The 20,723-nt window shown below is 41.4% G+C and overlaps 2 protein-coding genes across 2 annotated transcripts in view; one reads left to right on the forward strand and one right to left on the reverse strand.

Moving 5' to 3' along the window:
- Nucleotides 1-858: 858 nt before the first annotated feature.
- On the forward strand, nucleotides 859-6,258 carry LOC120536832 (zinc finger protein 345-like). Its single transcript, XM_039765346.1, has 2 exons — nucleotides 859-1,659; nucleotides 3,504-6,258. The coding sequence occupies exons 1-2, from the start codon at nucleotides 1,068-1,070 to the stop codon at nucleotides 5,126-5,128; spliced, it is 2,217 nt and encodes a 738-aa protein (XP_039621280.1). The 5' UTR covers nucleotides 859-1,067; the 3' UTR covers nucleotides 5,129-6,258.
- Nucleotides 6,259-17,511: 11,253 nt separating this feature from the next.
- Nucleotides 17,512-20,723, reverse strand: part of LOC120536400 (zinc finger protein 546-like) — a 38,116-nt gene continuing 34,904 nt past the window's right edge. The window contains exon 5 of the mRNA XM_039764723.1: nucleotides 17,512-20,056. Within this exon, the coding sequence (XP_039620657.1) occupies nucleotides 18,303-20,056 (1,754 nt within the window). The 3' untranslated portion in view covers nucleotides 17,512-18,302. The remainder of the gene's footprint in view (nucleotides 20,057-20,723) is intronic.

The following is a 20,723-nucleotide window of genomic DNA, read 5'->3' on the forward strand; positions in this document are numbered from 1 at the left end:
ACAGTAATAATTTTTCACATATAATTATTTATAAGCATCAACTAAACAAGAATATAGTATAGACGCACTGATACGCCGTGTTCTAATAATTACGCTGCGAAAACCAGAACCAGTATACATGTGATAGGTAGGGATGTTTTCTGCCCAGAGCAAGAACATATTCAGATTGATAACGAAACGAAATTATAAATTGTAAATTAGTTGTTTTTCTTCCTAGAAATTATTATCAGTGTAATGTTTACGTTTATTTTTGTTATTGCCTCATAAATTTTATCTGCTGTGTCTGATGCCGTCACAGAAGGACAGTCTGAAAATTATTTTTGAAGCATTTGTAGATAAAAATCAGAGAATTGTACTTTTTTCATTCATGAGTAATATTTTTCCGAATCCTGCTGCCTACACACGAAATGTACCGATAATGCCCCTTCCGTCCGCCCCAGGCTGTGCCACTGAAAGGGATTCTTGCTACATACAGTAAAACCGGCTAAATCAAGAATTTCTAATTTTTGCTAGGTAGCCTAGCCTAAAAAATATTAAAGATTTCTTTCTTTCTTTCTTTCTTTCTTTCTTTCTTTCTTTCTACGTATTAACCTGTCAAAGCACGAATAATCAGCTTCATGTATGTAAAGAATACGTCCCAAAATGGAAAGGTACTTTGTCAAGCAATGACTCTGTGAGGAACTACACAACCCAGTAAAGAACCATAAAGTTTCGCTATTATTTTTAAGAGTGTAAACGATCCGAAGCTCCTTGTAACGAAGAATTGTTTGAAGGGTTGTTCCTGCCTTGTTCCCGATGCTTGATGCGATTGGATAAACGTTATTTGAAAATGAATGGGCTGAGAAGTGACGGCGTGTCTGATTTTGTTTCGATTTATGATAAATACACCCAACTTCACCTAAAGTCTGAGTCGGAAAATTGAAATTTGCCTTTTATATTTCACGCTCCGATACTGTAGGTGGCGATGATACACCACCTCGTCAGGTGCGATCTACAAAAAAAAAAAAAAATTCCAACAAGAAGAAGAAACCAACAAAACGTAGAAACTAAGAAATTGTCAGCTAGTGATGGAAGTTAACTATTCATTAAAAGAGCACCTCGACAAAGACATCGAGCTGACAGCCAAGGAGACCGCCCGGACAGTCCTGCGAGGATTAGCGGAACTCCACTCGAAAAGCGAGGAGCAGAAAAATGGAGACCTGGGGGGAGGCGCATTGGATTACTATAAAGTGTCCCTCATAGTAGAGGAGGCGGTGAAGGAGACAGCTCAGATCTTCATGTCCGACTTTGTAGATTTTGTATTGAAGCGATTTACAGATTTCCAATTCAAGATATGTGAACATAAAAAGGAAATCCACAGTCTGAAGCAGCGGCTAGAGTTGGCTGGAGATGAGCGAGTAGCAGCGAGGACACGCACGAGCCGTAAAGTGCAGACAGTCGCACGAAACTCTGCGAGACACGGCGATCCACTTAATCAACAACATGGGGATCGTAGAACTGGGAACTGCGAACCCAGCTATCAATTTGCTGGGCACAGAAAAGAGCCGATCATATATGCATTAGCCAGCTCAGCTCGTGTTAGATCGGCTGCTCCGGCTTCATTTCAAAATCTCGAATCAATAGAAATCAGCGCCAGAAGGACGAAGAGGGACAGTCGAGGTGCGTGTAAAGTACATTCCGCTTGAAAGGTTACCTTCGTGCAATGTGCATTGAAGGAAGCGCCGATGTGAGTCGTGATGTTGTTGAGGTTTTAACATGTGCCATCTAGATAGATATTCTATTACACTAATTAATTTTATCATCACATATCTTCCACCTGTTGTCCATAAACTAAATCCACGTAATTCAATGAATCAATCAGTTCTTATGTTGACGTGTCTCTGTTTATGAATCAAACAAGCGTACATTTCAAAGACCATCCAATCTGCAAACAGCACATCCAGGTCAGAGTCGAGTGGTAATGCAAAGTAAAACTATACATCATACAGTGCAAGATGTGGCAAGGGTCTCTTATAGGGAACACCAACTCTTACAATGGATTAAAAAAAAAAACTTTTCAGGTCCCTTCACTTCCTGCCCCATTATATAGTGTTGTAGATGTTATTTTCCTGTGATGCATACCTGTGTCAGCTGGCATACTCACCTTGAACATAGGGTCAGCAATACTCATGAAACTGAACTGGGCAATGAGGACACATATCACATCCGAAGAAAGTGGAGATGCTGTTGAGCCTTTTTGGTGGGTGGCATTACTTGACCAAGTAAGGTCAGCTGCCAGATGCACACTGAGGAATTTGGCGCTATGGACCAATTTCAAGGCAGAGCCCTCAATGTGTATTGGGTGTTGGATCAGCATAAACTTCCTGAAGTCAACAATCATCTCCTTTGCCTTGTCCACATGTAGAGACAGAATGGTGCATCAGTTCGCCAGTTGTTGTATCTCCATTCTGTAAGTTGACTCATCCCCATTGGAGAGTCAACTTACCACCTTTCTGTCATCCGCAAACTTAATGATAGTCTTAGAGATGTATATAACCGTACAGTTGTGAGTCAACAGAGTGAACAGAAGTGGGCTGAACCCTGGGGGGCACCAGTGCTCAGTGTGATAGTACTGGCGATGTTGTTTCTGACGGACTGTCTTGGGTCTGTCTGTCAGGAAGTCCAGGATGCAGTTGGGTACGAATACATATAGTGATATGTTCATACGTCAAACGTGCAGATGTGAAACATTCAGAAAATATTTACAAACCTATATGTCCTGCTTGAAAGCAAAGTAAATCAGTTATGCTTCTAGCTAATTACAGGCCAACTAAAATTGTACTGTTGCACTTTAGATAGGGTGGCGCGGAGGTAGCATTTCTGCCTCACAGTAAGGAAATCAAGATTCACATCCCAGGTCCTCCCTGCATGGAGTTTGGTTGTGCTGGGTGCTCTGGTTTCTCACAGTCCAAACACATGCAGGTTGGGTGAATAGGTGATCCTAAATTGGACCGTGTGTGTGTTCATCTTATGATGGATTCTCACCCTGTCCAGAGTTTATTCCTTCCTTTTGCCTTATGCTAGCTGGGAAAGGCTCCAACAGACCCCTGCAACCCTGTTCAGGACTAAGTAGATTAGAAAATGACTGACTGACTGACTCTTCAGATAAAGCTGCAATAAGGAAGTTCCATTGCAAGTTAGCTTTAGGGGTTAAGCAGAAACTTCCATTATTTACGTAGCTATGAGAAACTCATATTATAATCAAGTTAATTAACCATTTAGGTGCATTTTAACACCAACATTTAACATTCTGAAACTGGCTCTTACACCCATAGCAAACGCTACAACAAAACTGCAGAAAATGGTGGCATCCGTGAGATAAACATACATGTGTTGTGCATAAAATAGTTACTGTCTCAACTAACTTTTGTTTAGCACAATTTCCAGACTGATGTCAAATTCAAATTAAAGTGAGCTTTTACTTTCAGTATAAATGAATTCTGTTTCACTTCATCTTCCCACAGGAGCTCCTGGACCCTCTTTCCAAATTCCAGATGGAAAGGCTCACTATGGCCTTTGCCTCCTCGATGTAGAACAAGAAGCTGTGAAAGAAGCTGCAGGTGCTGACTCTGTAAAAATTGAAGGATTGGCCATTGGGCAAAGGTCTGATCATTGGGGAGACACTCAAGTGGACCTGGGTTTGAGTTCAGTTTATGTCAGGGATCAGGGGTTTTTGACTAATAAGGAGTTAACCAGTGTTAAAAAAGAGCTTTCTGAGGTTGACATTTACTCTGTAAGTCAAAGTGAGATGCTCCCTGAACAGTCTGTACAAAAAAATGTATTTATCCTGCATAAGGTTGAGGAGAATCATCTAGGTGTAAAGGGGAGCAATATATTCTCAACCCAGGATAAACTAGTCCATGATGTTCATGTAAATTGTGAGACAGTAGGGAAGAATTTCATCCATGGAAAAAGCAGGGAAAATATTCAACAAGTCGATGGCATAAGCACTCATAACAAAAGCTCAGAGTTACTCTGTGAATTACACCAGTTCCAGAGAATTTACACAGGTGACAAAGAATGCCATTGTAGTGGAGACCCTAAGACTTTTGGTCATCTTGCAGACCTTAAACAGAATGAAAAGGTCTACTCAGGAGATAAACCATTTCCATCTACTAAATGTGAAAAGACATTCCCCTTCAGTGTATTGGTCAATCAGCATGAGAGAATTCATGTAAGTGAAGAGCCATACCGGTGGAATGAGGATGGAGAGTGTTTCAGGCAGCCTACTCACCGAAAACAGCACCAGAGAATGGATACAGTAGAAAAAACAGACAAAAGTGTGGAATGTGGGAAACGCTTCATTCAAGGCAACAATCTTGTGTGCCAACAGAGAATTTACCAGAGAGAAAAGCCATCCCCATGTCCTGAAAGCAAAAAGACTTTCATCTTGAGTGAAAACCTCGAGCTCCACCAGATTATTCACAGAGAAGAAAACACAACAGGATGTACTGAATGTGTCAAGAGTTTCAGTGACGCTGGAGGCCATAATCAAATTCAGAGTCTTCATGGAACTTCCAGAAAGCCAGCAAAGTGTAAACACCAGCCAAGGATTCAAAAGGGAGAGAAAGTGAATCAGTGTATGGAATGTGGGAGGACTTTTACCCGAGCTACAAGCCTTAAGTGTCATCAGATACTTCACAGAGGAGAAAAACCATACCAATGTACCATTTGTTGGAAAGCTTTCAGTCATGGTTGGGTTCTTAAACGTCATCAAAGGATTCACACAGGGGAAAAACCTTACCAGTGTCCTGTATGCAGAAGGGCTTTCAATCTGGCTGATAATCTTAAACGACATCAGAGAATACACATTGGTGAACGGCCCTACCAATGTTCTGAATGTGGAAAGTCGTTCACTCTGGCTGACCACCTTAAACGTCACAAGAATATTCATATGAGAGAAAAACGTCACCAGAAGACTCACAAAGGAGAACAGCCCTACCAATGTGACGAATGCTGGCAAAGATTCAGTCTACTTAAAAGCCTCAAATGCCACCAAACAATTCACATGGGTGACAAATTGTACTTGTGTGCTCAAAGAGCTCCAGGCAGTCATCATGAGGTTCACACAGAACAAACACCATTTTGATGATGATGATGATGAACGCATTCAAAGAATTCTGTTTTAAAAGATTACCTTTTACCAGGAATTCGGACAAGAAATATTTTGTGGATGGTTTTGTGAAATGGTCTCTCCCTTTTCATTATTTTCAATAGAAACTCAGAATAGAGATGTATGGCTCAACTAAAAGAAAGTGATCTGTAATTGCTGTGGAAGTTTAGCTGCATGTGAGTAACAAAATCAGACTTTGCTGAGTTGACCATTTTATTATTTAGTTTTAGTATGAATTTTGCTAGGAATATTTCCATTGCCAATGGGTTAGGCCCAAGGCTCCAGAGACCTTTGAATTTAATAAAGCTGGTTTGAGAATAAGAAAAGATTCACACGTTAAAAAATAACAAATTATGGTACTAATAATGCTAAATAGATAAACAGAATTGAAAACAATTAAAAATAAAGACATTGTAAGTGTTTTTATACACCACAATCTTAATCTGTAGTCTTCCTGCCCAGCAGATCAGCAAATTGCCAGATTACCTTCTACTTGCTTGCCTATTATGCCTACAGTACCCTGCATCCTCCTATGTCCTGGTCTTGTTGATAAACAGAAAACTTAGAAAGTACAATGTTTTCTTTTTAATCAGTTAATAAATAGTTAACATCAAGAGTGATAGAAGTTGGCCAGCCTGTTTATTAAAGACAATCATTGTGTAAAGCTGGGGAAATAAGAATTGAACGTGTCATTATTTTACCCATTAAATTAATTTCCAATACTAATGACACACCCAAAAAAATCGTAACATTCCAACCACAATTCATAAAAAAACTCAATTGCAATAAAGTGGGGAAAAACGTATTGAAGTTGCTAACTGAAATGTATTCTGTACTTGGTGGAGAAGCCTGTGTTTGCTATCACAGCTTCAAGATGCTTTCTGTACAAAAAGATGGGTCCTTCCAAGTGTTCAGTTGGGATTTTGGCCCTTTCTTCTTTAAATCTTGAAGTGTCTGGGGTGCCTGCTGGTGAATCGTGATCTTCAGTTCCTTCCACAAATGTTCTATTGGATTTAAGTCTGTACTTGATGGAAGAACAGTGTCCCTGCAAAATTTAACATACCCAATAATGCATTCAATAAGTCCATAGCCATACTGTTCATAGACCTCGGCCCAGTCTATAGCTAAACAGCAGTCCACCGAAGTGTCAGTTAAGCTAGGTGACCACTTTCTCATTGACCTGCTGCAGAACATTGGACTTATACTGGAGCGTAAGTTGAAAGAGATCGTGGCCTGATTTCCCAGGGGGGCGGGGGGGTTTTTGAGCTGTACGGGGCTTTGACATGAGCATACAAGAGGACAAGTGTTCTTTTATCCTATGTGCAGCACTTGACCAACTGCTACAAAGTAGGCAAAATTGCTGATAGAGACACCTGCTTCAGAGATTACATTGAATAGTGGGGGTGCTGTATGTCAAATTTGGAAACAGTCGTGTTTATGATGTCACAGACTAGAAGCAGTCATGTGTATGATATCACACACTAGAAACAATCATGTGTATGTTGTCACGTGCTACATCTGAAACTGCAAAGGGTGGAATGTAAACTGGCAGCAGAATGGTGTGGGAAACCTCGTGTAAACAAATAGTAAGGGTGCATACCAATGGCAAGCAGCTCAATGTCTGGGGTGTATTTTTCTATGTTACCGTATTGTCCAGGATTACACCATTTGTTGTTTAAAAGCACAGCTAGCCAATCAAACCCATCCTTTACTAACTGTGCTGTTGGTAGCCTGGCAAATCCATTTAAGGCAATATGCAAATTCCGAACATACTTGTCACATCTCATTAAAACACATAAAGCTACACTCAGGATATTCCATGTGCAATTTTTCCAGTACTATTGATTCTTTCATCTTATTCGCCAGTGATCTTACCTTTCAAATTATGATTGCCAGAAGATATGGCTTTTACCTGCGTTTCTTGTTTCTTCTTTTAATACCAGACCTACCATCACAATATTGGTGTCATATCTCCTTTGAAATATCCATCTTCTGCTGGGCAAACAAAGTCTGCCATCAACTGTCAATTATTGATTTTCCAGTGACTAGCACATTCAGCTGATTGTATGTCATCTAGTTACAACTGTGAATTTATTCTTGTTACCCGTGGTCTATGATGTTTGCTGATGACATTGTGATCTGTAGCGATAGTAGGGAGCAGGTTGAGGAGACCCTGGAGAGGTGGAGATCTGCTCTAGAGAGTAGAGGAATGAAGGTCAGTAAGAACAAACAGAATACATGTGAGTGAATGAGAGGGAGGTCAGTGGAATGGTGAGGATGCAGGGAGTAGAGTTGGCGAAGGTGGATGAGTTTAAATACTTTGGATCAACAGTACAAAGTAATGGGGATTGTGGAAGAGAAATGAATAAGAGAGTGCAGGCAGGGTGGAATGGGTGGAGAAGAGTGTCAGAAGTAATTTGTAAGTAAGAGTGAAAGGGAAGGTCTACAGGACGGTAGTGAGACCAGCTATATTATATGGGTTGGAGACGGTGGCACTGACCAGAAAGCAGGAGACAGAGCTGGAGGTAGCAGATGTTAACATTTGCATTGGATGTGACGAGAATAAATTGGATTAGAAATGAGTACATTAGAGGGTCAGCTCAAGTTGGACGGTTGGGAGACAAAGTCAGAGAGGCACGATTGCGTTGGTTTGGACATGTGCAGAGGAGAGATGCTGGGTATATTGGGAGAAGGATGCTAAGGATAGAGCTGCCAGGGATGAGGAAAAGAGGAGAAGGTTTATGGATGTGGTGAGAGAGGACATGCAGGTGATGGGTGTAACAGAACAAGATGCAGAAGACAGAAAGATATGGAAGAAGATGATCTGCTGTGGCAACCCTTAATGGGAGCAGCCGAAAGAAGAGGAAGACACCTGTTTCCTGTTCAATGTGTCATCAATAATTCAATCGAGCAATGTTTTGTTTATTTCATACCAGCTGTCCTCCATGGCTCTGCCCATGTAGTTGTGAAGCAGGACAAACTTTAAAAATCAATAAACAAACAGGTATCGCTAGCTAAGCGGAGGCAATGTACAGTCCAAAATTTGACCAGAGGTTGACCAATTCAGACTGAGGCTGGCACGTGAGTGAGAATGGCCCCGCCAGGCTCCCCACTCCTGATGTCACTCTTCTCCCTCCCCTCGGCCTGCAGCCTCTGTCTCGGTTTAGCATGAATTTTTTGCTTCTGTAAGGGAACTATGACTCTGAGCGCAATGACAGAAATTGCAAAATAAACCGGAATGTTCAAGCAAATACTAGGAAAAAACCCGATCTATATCCGTTAAGTAGTTATCTTGTGAAAAGCGGACAGACATACAGACAGACAGAAGTTGGATTTTATACATAGAGAGATATTGTGTGCTTTACAAAACCAACAAGAATGCTTAACACAAAGCAGAACAAAGTAACAATGTAGATCATTCACACATAAAACAAGTGGTGAAAGCCTTCAAATATTCAGGCCACAACTTAAAATATAAACCTATCAACTGAATTTATATGAAAGTTGACTTTCTGATGGTGTAGAGTAGTGGGCATCAGCATAGAAGAACAAAACAGAAATTAATTAAAAAACTAACTCAATGCAAAGATAATTGATTCATCGCACTAGTTAGAAAAAAGATGATTTCAATATCATGGAGCCAACCTGCACAGTCCTGAGGAGAGCCCTACAGACAGGGAGACACAAACCTCCAAGTTCACTCCAAGGTGAAAATCAAGAGTTTGGATTTGTCAGGAAGATCACATGAATGAATTGAAGACAGGAGACAGAGCTGGAGGCGGCAGAGCTAAAGATGTTAAGATTTTCCTTGGGTGTGATGAGGATGGACAGGATTGGGAACGAGTATATTAGAGGGTCAGCTCAGGTTGGACCAGAGAGGTGAGATTGTGTTGGTTTGGACATGTGCAGAGGAGAGATGCTGGGTATACTGGGAGGAGGATGTTAAAGATGGAGCTGCCATGTAAGAGGAAAAGGGGAAGGCCTAAGAGAAGGCTTATGGATGTGGTGAGAGAGGACATGCAGGTGATGGGTGTAATGGAGGAAGACACAAAGAACAGGAAGACTTGGAAAAAGATGATCTGCTGTAGTGACTCCTAATGGGAGCAGCCAAAAGTCAAAGAAGATCACATGAGTATCTTGGGTATGAAGGTGTGTTGGAATCAGCAACTTTTTAACCCTGAAGAAGAGTTTTTAAGAGGATTTAATGTCAGGCAGCCAGTCTGTGCAGTTGAACTCTTTGAAAGGTGGGTCGATATTATTCAAAGCATGTACTCAGAAAAATGTAATTAGTACAAGTTAAAACACGTAATGATAAAAATCTTAAAAACTGACTTGTCAGCTAGCCTGGGGGAATAGAGGTGGGCTGAAATGGAAGTACAGTCTAGCTGAGGAAGGAATGGGGCTGTGTCAAGATGAAACAAGAACTGTTATGAAGTAGGGTGCAGACTAATCCCCCTGGTCTAGAAGATGCATCTAGGAAGCTGGACCAAGATAAAGATAAGGGTAACGAAGAAACATTCTCTGTCATTTGCCATATTAAAAAGGTAAACTCTTTCTCTGTCTTTCGCATTAATTGTATAATGTTCTGGGTTTGTCTCCCCACTCCAAGGTCACTTCTGAGAGCCACTTGAACCCGGAACTGCCGATAACGTACCTGTGGATGAGCCTGGCCAATGAGGACACACACAAGTCAGTAAGGGGTTGTTGCAAATCAATTCAGTGCTTTTATTTATTTACAAGTGTTTAACAGTGCAGTGATTCTAAGAGTCAATAAACAATTCAATATAAAACCAAGTGCCAAAAAAGTGGAAATCAGAATGTCCAAATAAATAATTGCGAGATTTGAATCACTGGAAAATTCGGGCATCAGTGCAAACAGTATAAAAACATGAGCGAGTCATAGCCATTAAAGGAACAGCCACCATTTTATTAAGGAACTTATACAGTGATGGCAAGTTGAAATACAACAAGAGGACAACAAAGGAGCAACCTATCTGACCCTGCAGGGATCTGATTTTAAGGACGCTGAAGTGGCACCATGGCTTCCCTCCTCTCATCCGCTTCATTCTGGCCATCTTGCCCGTTGTCTGCTGTTCACCTGCTCCTAGCATTACTCATAATGTTGCCTGGCAAGCATTGTGGCATAGTGGTCAAAGCTTTTAACTTTAAACCCTGAGGCTGTGGGTTCAAATCCTACTACTGATAGTGTGGGACTATAAGCCCCACACTGGGCTTACTTCACCTTCACCTGCCTGTGCTTCAGTTGGGGAAAAATAAAACGTAGCCAATTGTATCTCAATTGTAGAGACAACTCTTGGTGGGGTGCCTGTTCTTCAGTGGGCACACTCATATCCACTTATCACAACAGAACGTGCTATGACACTTTGGATAAAGTTGTCAGCCAAATAATGAGGTCAGTGAATACAGCAATGGCACTGGGCACAAGGCAGCAGTCAGCTCTGGGTGGGCTGCCAGTCTTTTAGTGGGCAGACTCATGTCCACTTATCACAACAGAACTTGTTATGACACTTTGGATAAAAATGTCTGACAAATAATAGGCAGTTTCTACACTCCTCAAGGCTTCTGTTTTTAAGCAATTTTGCTGTCATTCCAAATGTCATTGACTTCCCATCAAAATCTGCGGCTCCCACCAGTGGCTACATGTACCACCAAACCTTGATAACCAGATTTTGAGGACCACCCTTTCTGTTTTTTTTTTATTTTAAGTTAGTCTCACTCCCTCTCCTGTTAATGCCGAGTCTTTCCTCATCCTGACTGGAGACTCGAGCTCTGAGGCAAGTCAATCTGTGAAAATGGAGATCTGTATTTCACTCCAAGTTCAGCTGATTTTCAAAAAAGAAATAAATCCCTTAAATTTTAGAAGCACGTGTTTAATCTGAAATGTATTGATTTGTAATTTTTGTACTGTACCAAAACAAATAAATTGTATAGTGCATTTTACCAGTGACCATCATTTCATGCCACATGTAGGAAAGGCGCTCTATAATAAAATGTGTTATTATTATTATTGGAAGGCAAAAGAGAAGGTTTATGGATGTGGTGAGGGGGGACATGAAGGTAGTTGGTGTGGCAGAAAATGTAAAAGACATGGAGATATGGAGACGGATGATCTGCTGTGGCAAAAGAAGAAGATTTAAGGACAACTGTTCGATAATTGAATACAGATGGCATGTTAAATGACTTCCACAGTGCCAATAGTGAGAGGTGAACCAACAGCCACCTGACTTGCATTTCAGAGATTTATCTACCAGGCCACCAGCACAATTAATTAGTTATTTCTTGGGTGTATTTGTCATCCAGCGTTAAATGGAATACCCAATAAATCATTCACAATATGGTGCCCTGCTGCTGCCACACAGCCGAATACAAACACAAATTGCAAAGCAAAATGATTGCTGGAAACACTAAGGTCGTGCATCTTTCTTCTCTCATCACACCACACTTCATAAAGTTTGTTAAGACATAGTGTTATGGATGTGCACTGTAAATAAGTGACAAAAAATACTTAATTAAATAAATAACACAAAAAACAGTGCAGCCCTAGAGATTTAAAATGACTTCCATGGCTTCAAGTTACACTGAAATTTTTAACGTAAATGATGACTTTTTCAATGTGGTAAACGATTCCTGTAATGGCTTCCTTGCAAATGCAGCACAATTATAAAAAAAAAATAAATAATCCATCCATTCTCTTAGCTATCTTAATCCAGTGTAAGGGCTGCAGAGGTCACTGGATACCCCAGTGGCACTGGGCACAAGGCCACAGTCAACTTGGGTGGCGTGCCAGGCCGTCATTGGGCACACTCAATCATTCACACACCCACACTCCCTTATCATAACAGAATATTTTATGTTAAATTTCACCAACTGTAAATTTTAATGGCATCAAACTTTATGATACTGCACATTTCTTTTTGCCTCATGACTAAAGTTAACACCTATTAAAATGAAGATCTGCTGGTGTCATGCAATATAATGTGACTGCTATCCTGTAACATCCAGAGTGGGTCCAAAGCTGTGCAATATAATGGTAATGATGACATCAAATCATTTCCAGATTCAAAGAATCCTGTAATTGGATTACAAAGTGCAGGAGCTTCGCCTAGCAGTGATTGGGCACAATGCCAGGAACCAACCCTGGACGGGGTGCCAGTCCGTCAGAGTGTAAACCAATCTTGTATACTGCAGCATCATTCAGTCTAGTTTAAGGAGATGTAATTTAATTTAATGAAATGTTACTGAAGTAAAATTATCCAGATATTTTGAGGAAATAAAATATATATTTTTAAAAATATTACAAATATTTTACACTCCAGTTTAATGTAATATAATGTGATTCAATACAGAGTAATGAACATAATGTTGGTAATATAATGTAATATTGTTCAGAATTTCAATGTAATCCAATTATGTGCAATGCAACGTAATATTACTAATATAACTCAATTCAGTATAGTGTAATGTAATGTTACAAGCAATGTATAACAAAATGTTAATAATCTAATTCAAAGTAATTCAATCCATTCGTCCATTTTCAAATTTGATTATTGCAATTATAGGGATAGAGTGCTAGAGCTATTTCCAGAAGCATAACCTACCTTAATAAAAGGTCAAGTGCCGGTGTGTCTATCTCTTTACTATGTCTCTGAATTACGCCATTTGATATGAGATTCATAAAAGCAGTGCTAATGTGTGTGATGCACCATCTGTTGGAATGACAAATCAAATGCCCTTTATTTGCTACAAATGCCTGTAATGCTCCACCTGTTGGATTGACACATGCAATGCATTTTATTACTACAAATGTTTGTGACACACCACCTGTTTGATTGACCAATGCAATGCATTTTATTACTACAAATGTTTGTGATGGTCCATCTTTTCCAATGATGGAAACAATGTATTTTAGTAGTACTGTACAAATTTTTGTGATGCGTCATCTGTTGGAATGACAAATGCAATGCTAGTTAGCCTAACTCAATACACTACCTGGTCATCCAATCTTCTACAAAGTAATTCTGAAAGTGTAATGTAATGTACTCTAATCTACTCTTCTGTTCATCCATTTTCAAATTTGATCAATCCAATTATAGGATTATGGACTGCCAGCCACTGTGCAATCTTAGGAGGTGATGCCAGTCTGCCACAATATAAAGTAAAATCACCAAATCTAGTTCAATGTGATAGAGTGTGATTAATGTAATTCAATGAAATGCAGTCTGTACATCCGTCCACAATAGACTAAGGTCACATAGACAATAGAGTTTCCTTAAAGGCTACATCACATTTGATGACTTTCCAATGATTTTCAGCCTTGACCTTTCATTTACATAATCTTAGCAAGTGAGAGGCAGTAGGCAGTGCACTCCTATCACGGCTCATCATCTTAGTGCGATATAACCAGCGACTCGCTCTAATAAAATCACACAAGTTGGATTTTGTCTTTAGTTGAAGGGGTGGACTCTGTGTGTATTACGGTAACAAGACTTGCTTTCAAAAAGCCTGATAAGTATAAGAGATATTACACATGAATATTTATTGCTGTGCATAGGAGACAGATTAAGGGCTCTGGTGATTGTAATTATCTGCCAAACCATGGGTTTTTTCTGTTTCTACTTCTGCAGAATGGACGATTGATGGCTGTTTCACCACCGATGTCATTTCTGTTATCCACCCTCCTGGACCTGCCCCTTTCTGCCTGGAACCCATATGACAGGAAGTTCAGCCATTTTGAGTTGTCTGAAAGGATGTTATTCAAAACATATTGAGTGTTTTACCTTGTTTATATATATAAAAAACACAGCTTAATAAACAACAAGTATACATATGTCCGCCTGATTGCTATACCTCCATCATTCCAAAAGATGGTGCATTGCAAACATTAACTCTGCTTTTACGAATCCCATTCCAAATGGCATTGAATCTGTCAATTCAACAGAGGGCACATCACAAATGTGTAGTGATGCACTTTATTCCTACAAATGTTTGTGATGTGCCATCTGTTGGAACCATAAACTCAGTAATTGTATTACTACATGGATTATGAAATACATTCCCCAAAGATTATGCACTAAAAATGTTAATGCTGAGGTTTATGTAAATTACTTAGATTTCTACCAGTCTTAGTTGGGTACTATATAAATAATTGCTTGGTCTCTGGTTGGGTCTGAAGTGAACAAGATGCTTAGGAAGGACTGGGATGAAACACCACTGTCTCACTGTTTACTGCTTCCACCACCAGCCAGGAAGAGTTTGACCAACCTGAGGACCCATGATACCACATAAGGTCCAGCTCCACTCCCACCTCTTGTGGCTCACCCAGAATATAAAAATATAAACAGCACACACATGTCATTATGACACAGTCCAGGAGATATAAAAGTTCTCACCAGACCTGTGCTAAAGTATATATATATATATATATATCCATCCATCCATTTTCTAACCCGCTGAATCCGAATACAGGGTCACGGGGTCTGCTGGAGCCAATCCCAGCCAACACAGGGCACAAGGCAGGAACCAATCCTGGGCAGGGTGCCAACCCACCGCAGGACACACACAAACACACCCACCCACACACCAAGCACACACTAGGGCCAATTTAGAATCGCCAATCCACCTAACCCGCATGTCTTATATATATATATATATATATATATATATATATATATATATATACACAGTATATATACACACACACATATATATATAGTTAGTGCAATGGAGGACAGATGGGCATCCCTGCTGAACGATGGCATGACCTCTTCCAAAGTTTGAACATTCAAGGGGATGGATGAACAGAAGCCGGAAGCCGGGAGCAGTTCCATCTCCCATACATTAGGTGGCAGTGTTTGCTGGAGACATCCCAGCTTGGACACCGGTAGTGGTTTATGGTAACAGGACTCTGGAAGTGCAACCCTGTTGGGGTCCATTTCTGATACAAAGGAGCACTGTTGGGGAGGACTGTCCACCATAGCACTCACAATATTTTATTATACTACAAATATATATATATATATATATATATATATATATATATATATATATATATATATATATATATATATACATATACAGAGAGAGAGAGAAAGTGTACTGCTTCCAATTTATAACACTTTTTTATAAATGTCTCCAAACTAAAAATCAGGGTGTATCTTAAATTCAAAGTATTTCATTGACATAAATTATGATAGTATTAGAATACAAAAATGCTTCATATGCTCAGATTTGATCTTCTGTGGCTGAAGAAAAACAACATGTAAGTTCATAGGGGCTCATATGAAACGAAAGCATTTGGTGTGCACTGTCTTGTGAAGGCAGCACGGTGGTGCAGTGGTAGCGCTGCTGCCTCGCAGTTAGGAGACCTGGGTTTGCTTCCCGGGTCCTCCCTGCAAGGAGTTTGCATGCTCTCCCCATGTCTGCGTGGGTTTCCTCCGTGTACTCTGGTTTCTTCCCACAATCCAAAGACATGCAGGTTAGGTGCATTGCCAATTCTAAATTGTCCGCTGTGTGTGTGTGTGCACCCTGCGGTGGGCTGGTGCCCTGCCCAGGGTTTTTTTCCTGCCTTGCACCCTGCGTTGGCTGAGATTGGCTCCCCACGTGGCCCTATAGTTGTGATATAGCGGGTTGGATAATTGATGGATGGACTGTCTTGTGGAAGGGAAAGCCATTCCACAAAAGAAAATTAAATGGTCTTAGTATACCAGTATATCCATCCATTTTCTTAACTCACCTATCCATGTTAGGGTTGCAGGGCAGCTGGAGCCTATCCCAGCCATTATTGGGTACAAAGCAGAAACAACATCTGGACAGTACGCCAGTCCACTACAGAGTAAACACAAACACAGACCAGTTTAGATCACCATTTCACCTAACCAGCATGTCTTTGGACTGAAAATACAAGAGCACCGGGAGGAAACCCATGCAGACATGGGGAGAACGTAAAATTTCCACACAGTGAAGAACTGGGATGCAGGCTCCTTAATGTTAGGCAGCAGCATTTCACTGCACTTCCATACCACCTTTACCAGTATACGGACTTGTACTTCCTGCGTAGTTATTTTTTCCTCAGTATCTGTTTTTGAAAGGGAGGTGAATCTTAAATTTGAGGGTGTCTTAAATTGGAACCAATACCACATACACTCACCTAAAGGATTATTAGGAACACCTGTTCAATTTCTCATTAATGCAATTATCTAATCAACCAATCACATGGCAGTTGCTTCAATGTATTTAGGGGTGTGGTCCTGGTCAAGACAATCTCATGAACTCCAAACTGAATGTCAGAATGGGAAAGAAAGGTGATTTAAGCAATTTTGAGCGTGGCATGGTTGTTGGTGCCAGACGGGCCGGTCTGAGTATTTCACAATCTGCTCAGTTACTGGGATTTTCACACACAACCATTTCTAGGGTTTACAAAGAATGGTGTGAAAAGGGAAAAACATCCAGTATGCGGCAGCCCTGTGGGCGAAACTGCTTTGTTGATGCTAGAGGTCAGAGGAGAATGGGCCGACTGATTCAAGCTGATAGAAGAGCAACTTTGACTGAAATAACCACTCGTTACAACCGAGGTATGCAGCAAAGCATTTGTGAAGCCACAACACGCACAACCTTAAGGCAGATCGGCTACAATAGCAGAAGACCCCACCGGGTACCACTCATCTCCAGTACGAATAGGAAAAAGAGGCTACAATTTGCACGAGCTCACCAAAATTGGACAGTTGAAGACTGGAAAAATGTTGCCTGGTCTGATGAGTCTCGATTTCTGTTGAGACATTCAAATGGTAGAGTCAGAATTTGGCGTAAACAGAATGAGAACATGGATCCATCATGCCTTGTTACCACTGTGCAGGCTGGTGGTGGTGGTGTAATGGTGTGGGGGATGTTTTCTTGGCACACTTTAGGCCCCTTAGTGCCAATTGGGCATCGTTTAAATGCCACGGGCTACCTGAGCATTGTTTCTGACCATGTCCATCCCTTCATGACCACCATGTACCCATCCTCTGATGGCTACTTCCAGCAGGATAATGCACCATGTCACAAAGCTCGAATCATTTCAAATTGGTTTCTTGAACATGACAATGAGTTCACTGTACTAAAATGGCCCCCACAGTCACCAGATCTCAACCCAATAGAGCATCTTTGGGATGTGGTGGAACGGGAGCTTCGTGCTCTGGATGTGCATCCCACAAATCTCCATCAACTGAAAGATGCTATCCTATCAATATGGGCCAACATTTCTAAAGAATGCTTTCAGCACCTTGTTGAATCAATGCCACGTAGAATTAAGGCAGTTCTGAAGGCGAAAGGTGGTCAAACACCGTATTAGTATGGTGTTCCTAATAATCCTTTAGGTGAGTTTACACACTCATACACACACAGTATATACGGTAAAAAGCAGAAAAAAAGATATGCATATAGTGGTTATGTAATACAGACATTTTTTCCCTATAACATATCTGTAGGAATGAGAAAACATTTTGGCAAAACTAAATTAAAGTAATTCAATTAAAAGTCAGCCAGTCAGTCAGTCACTCTCAAATTGACTCGATCCATGGCAGGGTTACAGAGGTCAGAGCTTTTCCCAGCAGCACTGAGCAGAAGACATGGAGCCAGAACTTAAAATTTTAAAACAATAAACACTCGGCCAAAGCCACACTTGTAACACAAGAACTGAACTGAATTTGAATTGGCATTAAAAGCCATCAAACATCTCCCATGGATGTTAAGACCACGGCAGTGGCCGAGTCTGGTCCAGGAGCGGCCTAGTGCTCTAGTGGTATGCAATTATGTCTTTAATAAGAATATTATTTTTCATTTAAAAAGTTGAATTGTTGCAGTGGAACGGATCTTCGCTTAAGATTACCGTCTCCATCCCTCCAGTTTCTGAGTCCATATGTTTAGTTTCAGGGTCCGTGCTAAAACATAGCCAGCTGTCTCCATTCAGACTCTACGTTAGGGTTAGGATCAGCCTCACTCTTCATATTTTCAGGTAATCTGTGTTATATACTGCTCATTTTCACATCATAGAACCTTCCTTGTCCCTTTCATGCATTACAAAGTAATATGGGGATCTGAAAAAAATATATGTCTACAAACTTCTTACTTAACCAGAACTACAGAGAGGATTTCAGCTCTCTTGTTCCACCTCGGGATCATCCCTTGCCCGCCTCTTCTGTTGTTTCACAACGTCTTCACACTCTCGTTTCCGCCTCTTTTCGCCGGTGTGGATTCTCTGGTGGCGTTTCAGGTTAGGCGCCCAGATGAAAGTCTTTCCACATTCGTTGCACTGGTATGTTTTCCCCCCAGTGTGAAGTATCTGGTGTTCCTTCAAGTGGGCAATGCGACCAAATGCTTTTCCACATTCGATACACTGGTACGGTTTTTCTCCCGTGTGGATGCTCTGATGGAGTTTAAGGCTTCTTGCCCGTATGAAACATTTCCCGCACACGCTACACTGGTACGGTTTGTCTCCCGTGTGAATCTTCTGGTGCTGTTTCAGGCTCGGGGCTCGACTGAAAGTCTTTCCGCATTCGGCACAGTGGTGCGTTTTCTCGCCCGTGTGAAGTATCTGGTGTTCCTTTAAGTGTGAGACTCGGCTAAACGCTTTTCCGCACTCACTGCACTGGAAGGGTTTTTCTCCCGTATGAATACTCTGATGTTGTTTGAGGTGGGTAGCCTGGCTGAACATCTTTCCACACTCTGTGCACTGATAAGGCTTTTCCCCCGTGTGGATACTCTGGTGTTGCTTTAGGTGTGTGGCTTGGCTGAACGTCTTTCCACATTCGTTGCACTGGTATGGTTTTTCCCCAGTGTGAATTCTCTGGTGGCGTTGAAGGTGCACAAACCGGCTAAACATCTTCCCGCATTCGGTGCATTGGTACATTTTCTCTCCCGTGTGGATCTGCTGGTGGATTTTAAGGTTAACAATCCAGCTAAACGTTTTCCCACACTCTCCACATTGGTACGTGTTTTGCTCAGTGTGTATCCTCTGATGCTGCCTGAGGCTGGCAGCCTGTCTGAAATTCTTCCCGCACTCGTCACAGTGATAAGGCTTTTCACCGGTGTGAATCCTCAGATGTTGCTTGAGGTGTGTGACCTGGCAGAAGCTCTTCCCACATTCATTACAATGGTACGGCTTCTCACCGGTGTGTATTCGCTGGTGACACTTAAGGTCTCTGACTCGGAGGAAAGCCTTTCCACATTCGGTACATCGGTATGGTTTTTCTCCTTTGTGGCTATTTCGTTGGCGTGTTGGGTTTGGCGTCTTACCTACAGTTACCTCGTTTTCAGGACTCTGGAGGAGTTGGTCCCCGGCACCAAGTGCCTGGTAGTTTGTAACAGGCTGTAAATTTTCAAGAGGTGCCGAACCTTCCCTGTAGACTTGCTGCACGCCTACAGTATGAACTTGTTGAGATTTTTCCATTGGCGTGATATTCTCTCCCATTCTCTCTTTGCATGCAGAATCTGACCCATTCCAGCTCTCGTGCGGGGTGAAGAAAGGACTGCCAGGCACAGCCCACATACCGGCTTCTTTAGGCTCATGCAAAGTAATCACATCAACAGGGGCACTCTCCTGGGGAGGCCTCTCCCCCTTAATACTGGACGACAGCTCCACCTCTGACTCCTCTTGTTTAACACCGATTAACTCCTCCTGTTTGGTGCTGACAAACCCTTGGGCCACATTCTTATGGGGAACCCCAGCAAAATCCATTTCAGAATCCTCTTGGATACGATAGACAAAAATCTGCTCAGGAAATCCATCTTCTGTTTTCAAAACTCCACTGTCCGATGCTCCATGTACAGTCATATAGTCGACCTCCAAGAGGCGCAGACCAAAATGAGTCATTCCCTCAGTGACTTGGAAAGAGGCTGCAGGAGGTCCTGTGTGAAAAGTCAAACAGAGAAAAGAGTGAGGGTGAGGAGCACCTAAAAACGTCCATGCCACCAGATCTGCACTACAGCAAGATGATAAGTGGCAAGGCGTACGGGATGGATCTCAAATGGAGGACAAGCAAGTGTATTTTGTGGAACTGCACAGTAAATCAGGTTTATGGTGGTGGACTTTGGGCTACTAGTAAAATGGAGATAATGACTTTGTGACAAAGACTCTAAAAGTGTTTGGAACATCTGAAAATTTAAGCATGAGAGTACATCATCTAGTCTTGGTGTACTGTCTTAATGTCATCTAGGCCACGTTCTTCATCGTGCTTGTGTTACACCTCCATAAACCATTACCTCTTAGTTACTGTAGAAAAGCCTTCATTCGATATTGAAAGGCCCAAGTGAACATTTTATCTTGATTCAACTAGAAACCGAGGGGCCATACAAGGGATCATGAATCAGTAGTACGAAGAAACAAATACCCATACATTCTATGTATTCACTAATTCCAGACAGAATTGGGTACAAGACAAGAGGCAATGCCAACTGGGGCACCAATCCAGTGCAAAGCACATTCACACCCACACCCGACACTGGGCTAATTTAGATTCATCCATTACTATAACACACAACACAGTATAGCATTCTAAAACTGACTTAACTCAAT

Source organism: Polypterus senegalus, chromosome 10, assembly GCF_016835505.1.
Source record: "Polypterus senegalus isolate Bchr_013 chromosome 10, ASM1683550v1, whole genome shotgun sequence".
NCBI classification, from domain to species: Eukaryota; Metazoa; Chordata; class Cladistia; order Polypteriformes; family Polypteridae; genus Polypterus; species Polypterus senegalus.

What these genes read in the sequence shown, in the direction of transcription:
- LOC120536832 (XM_039765346.1), top strand. Translation starts at nt 1,068, where the DNA reads ATGGAAGTTAACTATTCATTAAAAGAGCACCTCGACAAAGACATCGAG. An exon ending in GACGAAGAGGGACAGTCGAG is followed by an intron (nt 1,660 to 3,503) that starts GTGCGTGTAAAG and finishes ATCTTCCCACAG; the next exon opens with GAGCTCCTGGACCCTCTTTC.